Genomic DNA, 10345 nt, shown 5'->3' on the forward strand with positions numbered 1-10345 from the left:
GGAATTCTTATTTGCTTCTTCTCATTTGTTGACAAAGCACATATTAAGTTAAGAAAAATTAAATGAATAAAATAAAAACCAACTACATATTTGAAGGACCATTTTGTACTTATATTGATGTTGATGTCGTATTTAAATGAATTCGATTAGTTTAGTTTTGGTCTGCGTGAGACTTTGAGAGGTTTCTGACAAATTTTATTGAATTTTAAGAAGAAGAGGAATTTAACGAAATCTTCTAGCAAACTTAAGAGAAGTTTCACAATGAATATCTTTGTTAAACAATAATAAAATTATAGAAAATGGAAAATTCTACGCAAAGATCTAGTGATTTATTTAAAAAACGATTCAAAGATTTTTCATGAATTTTTAAAAAAATTATAAATTTGCTTTTTTCTTTTTTAATTCTTGGGACGTTAAAAAATTTAAAGCTTTGAAATTGGAATGTAGGTAGATAAAGCAAGGAGATTACGACTATCGAAGAGCATGGTCGTTTTGACTTTGGATTTAATAAAATTAAATTTATTGAGAAAATCCTACAAGTAAACTAATGCCAATAAAGTCAGATTGACTTATTTATGAGTTTTAATAACTTGGAATTGAAATGAAATTTTGTTTAGAAAAATTTTAATTTTTGAATAATTTCAAAACGTATATAAGAAAATGAAGCAACTGTGATGGGTAGTGTTCTTCTTTGCACATGCAAATCAATAATGGAACAATTTTATTTAAAAGATGTCGATAATATTATCTGACAACTGTTGTTATTTATCATGATTTTACAAGTTTTTCAGGAATATGTTATAGATTATTTATTAAAAATTTTCCAAATTTTTCTAACTCAGATTGGTTGAATTAGATTGAATTGAAAATCATACACAATCATATTTTATTGAATTTAATTCGCCAAGAATATTTGTTTTTGATACATAATTTTTTTTTAAAAAAAAAAACTTAATCATATATGATAATTAAGAATAATTTGTCCAACATTTTATATACAATTTTTTAGGAACTAATTTGATTCACTCCTTTTCCACACATGTGAAAAAGGGAAGATAAATCATATTTAATATTTAGTTTGGGGCTCAAATATTTAATCGACGAATTTGGATTCGGATTTTTTTAGATGTTTTATCTTTTAATAATCTTCTATCACATCTACATTTATAACAAGGTATAGTTAGCATTTTAATTACCTATTAATTTTTATAATCTTATTATATTTTACAGTCTTTTCATTAATATATTAGTATATGCAACCAATCAATTAAATCTTCTTAATTTTCTTTTTGTCATTAAATCCCTTGATCATATTAGAGTGTTAAAAGTTATGTGAACAGAAAATTAATTTGACTATTATACTTTGAACACCGATATTCAAACACCAACAAGACACCACCAGGACAGAAAATGGGGGTAATGTTTTGTTGGTGGCTGAATATCATTTTTCTTATACTCCTGCACCAACTTCATAAAATTTATTAGACAACCCACTGGTTAGCCTCCTGCATGCATGCAGGGACTGCACCTTATTTTCTTAATTACTTAAATCAATTTTTAATCCATTGACTTGTTATTTATTTAAATTTTTAGAATATTTAATAGTAGAGTCTTTTTATTCATTTCTTTCCATTTTCTTACAATATTTTTGTCCCCCTTTTTTTCTTTTTAATAATGTTTGCTCAGGTTGAAATGTAATGCTGTGGGTTGCTTAACAATGTAAAGTTATTCTTTTTTACTTCGCCGCATTATTGATATTATATATTATCATCATTCCATCCCGTACACACAATAATTGTTAGGTTAACACTTAACACTATAAAATTTTCATTTATACCAACAAGCGCGTAGATCAACTGGCATGAGGTAGTTCTAGTTTAATTAAAGTCCTCGGTTTGAGACTTGGGAATACAGTTGCATTAAATACTTGTTGGGAGAGTTTTGCCGCTCTAGTGGTCTTACCTAGCTCGAATTTGGATTAGTCGGGGCCCAATGTGATCTTTCAATACCAGATGGTTTAATACACCGAAAAAAAAAATCATTTATTACACTTTACATTTTTCTATAAAAGAAAAAAATGTTTTTAAATAATAATGATGGAACCCTCCATTATTAGTCAATTTGAAAATATAATAAACTTCTTCTTTCTTAGGAAATGACGCGAAGTTATGATCTTTCTAATGACTATGCCAACTAAGAAATGATAATATAATGTACAATAATAAAAATAAAAAAATTATTTGCTAAACCTTTGATTATGCAGGTAACAAAATTCTTTGACTTCAGACATGTTGCAGGATTCTTTTTACATAATGAATTTTTTTGGATTTTTTTTCTTATGATGAGGTAAAATTGTTAATTTAATAATGCGGTCAGAGTTTGGACTTTTGAGGTCAATGAACTAATTATGTAAAATTAAATTAGAGTTATTAATTTAATGATTATTTCTAAATCCTGGCTTAATTTAAATGCGGATTAAGGCTAACAAGAATGAATCATGAATGAATGTAATAAAATTTCTTTAATTTGACAATGGAGTTTCTTTTATTTTAGTTTAGCTTGTTGGATTTCACTAATACTACTGGCTCTTGATTACCTAATGCCGTATGCTATTAGCTTATTTATTACTTTACTCGATATTAGTCCACTAGAATTAAAATTTTTAATGCATTTAAGAACAGATTGTACTTTATTATATTGAAATATATTAGAACATAATATAATATCATATTTGATGTTATATGAACTGTATTTGTTGATATTTTTCTTAATTCGTATTTGTTGAATAGTATCATTCAATCTCAACGTATGTCGATCACATAGACATGTTATAAATTTATCTTTATAAATCTATTGTGACGTACATTTTATTTTATTTTTTACGTGTTAATCAAATAACTTGTGCAAAGCTAATACGTATACTCCACTTGGTTAGTGTTTCTTCTACATATTATATATATAAGACAAGTTGTGGAAGTACTATATTATTATTAATACACTTGAATTAACCAAGCTTAAGTCTAATTACATGTGTAATTTTCAGTGCATACGACATATGCACATACGTGATAACAACGTACTCTTTGTTAATTAAGATTCCTAATATATGTATTAAACATAACCTCGATAAATTGTCAAACAACTAATATCAATTTACTTAACTTTTTTACATTAATTTTTTTTCGAGTGCTAATTATTAAATACACTTTTAACAAAAAGAAAAAAAAAAGAAGTTAAAAAAGAAGAAGAAGATGAGAAGTAATATATTTAATATTTGTAGGGGGCCCAAATGATAAAATTAAAAACAAATGTTTGAATAAGTTTAGTTGCTTTCAAGCAACTTTTGACTATTCTCTTTTGCTTGCATGATTAACAATCCACAAAAATGACAAGGTCATAGCATTGTGTTTGTGCTTTAAAAGCTCTCCTTTTTTTCCAACGTGCTTACGATATGAACACTTTATATCCTCGGTGCATTGAACGAAGAAAATGTATGCGAAAAGAAAGAACCTCTCAACCTCATATCATTATTTTTTAGCGACGTTTGGTCATAAGTAAGGGGAAAGCTTCTGTCGGATTGGACTTATTATAATCGAATTATATTTAAATTACAAAAAAAGCCAATATGAAAATATGTGATCAAACATAACTAAGTAATCTCTTGAATTTATTAGATGAACATGTTATTTAAATTTTAAACTCTGATGACGTCTTTAACTAATAATTAATCGTACGGTAATTCTATTTTAAATAATTGTGTTGTGGAAGCAAAGTTATCCTAGATCTTTATTCTCGAGCGTGTATGTATTTGTTCTAAACGGGCATGATAGCTCGAATGAGAATGTGACAAATGTAAGATTAAAATTTAATATGTAGTAGATAGATATATAACTTCTAAATTAATATTACCACCACAAAAAGATTTTTTATAGAGTGGTGTAAAAGATTTCTAACATCTCTTTCAATTCTCTGGTTCTAGACAAACATGTAAGGAAACAACTCACACGTCCTGGCTGACATGTCGTTTTGTTTTGTACTTTTATTTATTTATTTTTTGGTGCCTCTTTTGGGATTTTAAAATGAAAAGTATTTACTGTAATTTATTTTGGTTTCTTTTTTCTCTGAACTTTTTGCAAAGAATATTTCAGAATCTTTTGCCCGGGGGGGGGGGGGGGTAGACTTTGACTACGAATCTATCTTAATAATATTAAACTATAATGAAAAATATTTTGTTAAAACGTGCAGGCATAATACGATACCGTTTCTTTCCTCGAAACTTGGTTGTGCAAAATGCCTTGGAATGTCTCTTTAAATAGAAAGGACAAGGATTCGAAATATTTCTATTTCATTTCAAAATTTTTAAAAGATTTCGTCTTCAATTACGGTTTAACGCTTTAATTACCCTCATCAAATGCGTACATAACAACTTAGATAGGACAATTTATTTAGGAAAAAAAGTATTTCTAAATAAATTATAATGTCAAAAACAAAAGAAAATACAAATGCCTACATATCAAAAATAACAAGTGGTTGTACATTATATTTGTTGTATCCAACTGTTTTTCCATAATAGATTATTTCTTAAAATAACCAAAACCGATAAATAAATTATAAAATAAAATTGTTATATATTTCTTATTAAAAAAAATCTTCTATGTATATACACACACATACACACAAAATGATTAGATAGTGATCGACTTTGAGCTTCATCAATCAGATCAATGGTTTGATAAAGTTAACTGTTTAGATTACTTCATCAATCATCACAAATTTGATGTAGGAGACTTTTGTAATATTACAATTATAAATATCAAGTAACATTCATGCTCTTAAATGGGTTCAAGCTCTCGATAACTAACACCTAATTTATTTAATCGGATATTAGTACACATTTCCTTTTATGTTAAGTGAGAGTGGAAATCTAGATGGGCTGTAATAAACCTAGTTTAGAGTAGTGCCATTGTAATATTCATATCAGTATTTAAAAAAAAATAAAATCAATGTATTGTAATGTAATTTAAAAAATTAAAAAAAAAATATTGAAAAATTAAGTCAATTGAAAGTTCTTCTCTTACTCTTCCTCATCCTCTCGGCTTTATATATATATTCAAAGATACAAACCACCCCTCGTCCTTCTTTGAAACAAAAACTGTAAAGTTTGACTTTTCAAACTCTTTCAAATCTCAGGCAACCCAAGGGGGAAAGCCATGGCAACGTCCCTGAGTTGTTCAGCGGACCAACTCGCCAGCTTCTTTGGCCCCAACGCCACCGACGCCACGTCAGCAGCCTCCTTAATCTGCTCCCAACTCGAAGCCATCAACAATAAGTTCACCGACACCGCATACGCCGTCGACTCCACCTACCTCCTCTTCTCCGCCTACTTAGTCTTCTCCATGCAGCTCGGCTTCGCCATGCTCTGCGCCGGCTCCGTCCGCGCCAAGAACACCATGAACATCATGCTCACCAACGTCCTCGACGCCGCCGCCGGCGGCCTCTTCTACTACCTTTTCGGCTTCGCCTTCGCCTTCGGCACCCCCTCCAACGGCTTCATCGGCCGCCACAACTTCGCCCTCAAGTCCTTCCCCACCTCCAACTTCGACTACAGCTACTTCCTCTACCAATGGGCCTTCGCCATCGCCGCCGCCGGCATCACCTCCGGCTCCATCGCCGAGCGCACCCAGTTCGTCGCCTACTTAATCTACTCCTCCTTCCTCACCGGCTTCGTCTACCCCGTCGTTTCCCATTGGTTCTGGTCCGTCGACGGCTGGGCCAGCGCCTCCAACACCGGCGACCTCTTGTTCGGCTCCGGCGTCATCGACTTCGCCGGCTCCGGCGTCGTCCACATGGTGGGAGGAATCGCTGGGCTCTGGGGCGCCTACATCGAAGGTCCAAGAATCGGCCGGTTCGACCGCTCCGGCCAGTCAGTCCTACGTGGACACAGCGCGTCCCTCGTGGTCCTCGGCACGTTCATGCTGTGGTTTGGATGGTACGGATTCAACCCGGGATCCTTCACAAAGATACTTAGCGCTTACAATACAGGATCTCACTACGGCCAGTGGAGCGCCATTGGCCGTACAGCTGTCACCACCACATTGGCGGGATGCACGGCCGCATTGACGACACTATTCGGGAAAAGAATCTTGTCCGGACACTGGAACGTCACGGACGTCTGCAACGGCCTGCTTGGCGGGTTCGCTGCAATCACCGCCGGATGCTCCGTCGTGGAGCCTTGGGCCGCCATCGTATGCGGATTCGTGGCCGCCGTGGTCCTGATCGCATGCAACAAGCTGGCCGAGAAGGCAAAGTACGACGACCCTTTGGAAGCCGCACAGTTGCATGGGGGCTGCGGTGCATGGGGAGTCATATTCACTGCTTTATTCGCCAAGGAGAAATTTGTCAACGAGGTGTACCCGGGTAAACCCGGGAGGCCTTACGGGCTGTTCATGGGCGGCGGCGGGAAGCTCTTGGCCGCTCACGTGATCCAAATATTAGTTGTTGCGGGTTGGGTTAGCGCCACCATGGGCCCGTTGTTTTTTGTCCTTCACAAGCTTAAGCTTTTGCGGATATCGCCCGAGGATGAGATGGCGGGTATGGACCTGACCCGGCACGGCGGGTTCGCTTACGTTTATCATGATGACGATGATGTTCAAAGCAATGGGATTCAGTTGAGAAAAATTGAACCCACTGCTACAACCCCATCTTCGGTTTAGTTTAGTTGATTATTTTTAATTTTTAATTTTCTTTTCTATTTTTGGGTGTTTTTGTTTTTTTTTTTTTTAAATTGCATGTGTAGTAATGTATAAGATAGTGTAATCAAATTAGCATTAGGGTTGGTGGATTTTAGATATGAGTGGATGGTTCGTGTAATGGGGATAATGAATACTTGGACCATGATCGTTTGTTTTTTTTTCAACTCCTAATTGTTATTCAAATCATGCCAAATTAATATTTTAATGCACGAATTTCAATTTGGTCTCTTATGTTTTATTTTTTGGGAGAGAGCCAGTTGAGTCCAAGTTGGAATGTGAACGTGTAATTTCCCTTTTTGTTTGTTTTGTTTTTGTTTTTTTGTTTTTTGTGGGCTTTCTTCAGATCAGTGTTGGGTTTTATTCACCGATGCATGGGAGCCATTTTTATGGTCCCAGGAGGAGGGAATCTTGTGAAGATGCGATAAAGTTGGAATCTGGATAACGTGAAATAACAATTAATCAATCAATTGTGGTAAAGAAGATTACACATGTTAGAGTTTGATTTGTGTTCGAGATTAATTAAATAATTAACCAGCAAATAAAGATTCGCCGTGGTCTCGATTCGCGTTATACATATGCAATATGCATGATCAATAATTCGCTGTGCCATTTCAGTGGCCTAGATTCACGTTGGATATGCAATATGCATTATCAATATAATTCGATGCGCCAACTCATTTTTCAATTTCCAAGGGACTTTTAGGTTTATGCCTTTATGGTATTACATATCTTATATTAATTGAAAAGTTGTACAATCGAGAAGGGCCGGCTAGGGTTTTGATTTTATTCAGCCAATCCTTTGAGATCTGATTTGTGTTTAATAATTATGTACATGTTACCAACAATGGCCTAATGGGTGTTATTCATGTAGGAGATCTAGCACGACCTCAGAAAAGTATATATACAAATTCGATTAGAATAATATTTCTACATGCATGATATGAAATTTTTAAAAATTTAGAGAGTATAAATAAGGAGAGAAGGATTCTAGTTTATCAAATGTATAATGTGATTATACATAGTTGATAAGAAAGTAAAATTGAAATAATGATTTTTGTAAAAAAAAATTACTAATACTTAAACATATATCTCTTCGAACTTGCACATGCACGTGAATTAATTTTATTGTAGTACAACTCGTATTTATAAGTTTATTTGGGATCATGTTCATGCAACTAAATTTAGGCCAAATTCAGTCTCATTCAATTAAACTCTAGACCTCATATGAACTAGTTATGGGTCTAACAATTTAATTAATCCATCAGAATACATTGTTAATCACATAATTAGATACTTTAGTAATCATGTCCAATAATAAGATCTTGTTTGATTAAACACCGAATGCTTGAGTGAGAAGATAAATTTAATTTGATTGTGATACATCAAGTATACAATATCGTCATGTTGATGTTTCATCAAGTGAAGAATTGCATCATCTTCTAGATCACCTTTGCCATCAATTAACAACTAGTCATCAAGAAGTTATTGACTAATGTTGTAAAATGAGAACTCCGCACTTTATAAAGTATGAACGTGTGGATGTCCCCATCTAAGAATGACTCCCAAAATATAATTAATTTCGCTATACTTGCCTTCTTCAAACACGCATCAAAATGGGTCCGATGCTATCCAATAAAGTTCAAAAGCCGAACTAATTTTGTAATTAATCTAGAGAGCCCCTACCGTCCTAGCATTAATGGAACCTAAAGTGATTACTACACGCGAACTTGAGGATGATTTTGCATTGCAAATTCTGCAACTTGCCGAACCGCTTTGGTCATACATCAATTTCTGCCGAGAAAATAATTCACTAGCTGCCAATCCTCCGGGTTTAGTGGCTTATTTTTCATTTCAATGAGTGGTAGACCTAAGTCATGGGTGAAGGATAAGACTTTTAACGGGGGTACGGTGCGACATATTTTATGTGCTTAAATTCTGCAGAGATTAGTTTTTTTTTTTTAATAATACTGATTATAATTGTTATTAGAGTAGATATTAGTACATGTCCAGACATATGACGTCAGAAATATCTCTACTTCACTCATATTTCGTAAAGGAGATAAACTTATAAATTAAGTCCATATAATTTTTTCTTAATTAAGAAAAGTTGAGCCTATAATAACTCGAACCACTATCCTCATAATTTTTCTTAACTTTAAAAGTAGTAGCTCACTACTAGACATTAATTAGAAACGTATAAAGCTCGAATCTCATTCGCATCACATTAAAATTATGGAGATGCTTGATTTTCATTTATGTAAACATTAAATCTTTGTTGCTGTGCAGCGCTTAACCCTTTTGCACTGTTTGAACAGCACCAAAAAGAGAAAAATTAAAGAGCTGAAAAACAAGAAACTCAAAATTAATTGGCCTCTTTAAAGATGGAGAAAATTCAAAAGAAAGACTTTCATCTAAAGATAAAAAGCAAGTGGTGGAAGTTAGTTGGTTTTTTCGATAAGCAATCAATGTCAGTGTTCTAATAATATTCACAAGGCGAAGACTTATAAAGTTGCTTTGAAAACTTGGAACAAAGTGAAAGAAAAGTCATAGGATTTATCAATAGAGTGCTCTTTTTAGCACGGGCACGGCCGCCATTCAAAGTAAGCGTTCTATTATTATATGCCACTCTAGAGCACCGTACAGTATCAGTGATGCCGTATAAGGTTTTTCTTCTTCTTTTTGTGCTTGACTAAGTCATATGTTCACAATGCAAGTGGCCCCTGGCGGTGGATGAATCAAATCATTACATTGCTCACAATTCACAAGTTAGAGACAGTAATGGCCGGTGAATCTAGTGACTTGTGGGTAAGATTCTTGTCAACGCAATTTGCAAAGATAGTTGCTCAAGCCCAATAAGAGAAAGAGGTAAGAGAAAAAAAAAAGTAAAAAGGGGTGCTTAATCGTCTGATAAAGTGAAATTAGGTTACTAATAAGTGGGCTTGAAATTGAATTTTGCTCGTTCTAGGGTTCGAATGAGCCACAAAGACTTTTCTTTTACGAGAAAATTTTATTTCTGTATATTCTAACACTATATGACACATTAAATTATGAAGGTGAAAAAAAATTTAGTACATAAGCGAAAAATATAAATCATTCTTGTAACGAAAGTAAGAGGTTGTGAGTTCAAATTTAATAATATGTTTTCATAAATAGGAATGGCAAAAATCCCCTCGGGGACAGGTACCCTAGAGGATTTTCCCCATTCGGGAAGAGTATGAGAATAATTTCATATCTAATTTCTTATTCGGGAAAGGGACGAGGAAATTTTTTTACCCAATTTCTTATTCGGGGAGGGGACGGGGATGAGGTGGAATCCCCATCCCCTACCCATTTCTCCAATTTAATTTTTAATTTTATTTTAATTTTTTAAAATTACTAGTAAATAAATAATAAAATTATAAATATTGGTAAAAATAAAAAATATCAAAATATTTATATTATTAAACTTTTAGGCCTAATTAACTAATTAAATTTATAAATATTTATTTAGGACATTAAAAAGATCGAGTAGATTCTATTAGCCCAATTATTTTTTTTTAATATTCTTTAAATATTTTAAACTTAAATCTATTATTTATTTATTTTTAGATGTT

General features: G+C 33.3%; 1 protein-coding gene across 1 annotated transcript; it reads left to right on the forward strand.

Moving 5' to 3' along the window:
- Positions 1 to 5115: 5115 nt before the first annotated feature.
- Positions 5116 to 6983, forward strand: LOC18033245 (ammonium transporter 1 member 1). The gene has a single exon (XM_006420347.2). The coding sequence runs from the start codon at positions 5211 to 5213 to the stop codon at positions 6711 to 6713; it is 1503 nt and encodes a 500-aa protein (XP_006420410.1). The 5' UTR covers positions 5116 to 5210; the 3' UTR covers positions 6714 to 6983.
- The last annotated feature ends 3362 nt before the right edge of the window (positions 6984 to 10345 follow it).

This window comes from Citrus clementina, unplaced genomic scaffold (assembly GCF_000493195.1).
Source record: "Citrus clementina cultivar Clemenules unplaced genomic scaffold, Citrus_clementina_v1.0 scaffold_9, whole genome shotgun sequence".
NCBI lineage: Eukaryota > Viridiplantae > Streptophyta > Magnoliopsida > Sapindales > Rutaceae > Citrus > Citrus x clementina.

Coding starts and splice junctions, on each gene's coding strand:
- LOC18033245 (XM_006420347.2), top strand. CDS start 5,211: ATGGCAACGTCCCTGAGTTGTTCAGCGGACCAACTCGCCAGCTTCTTT.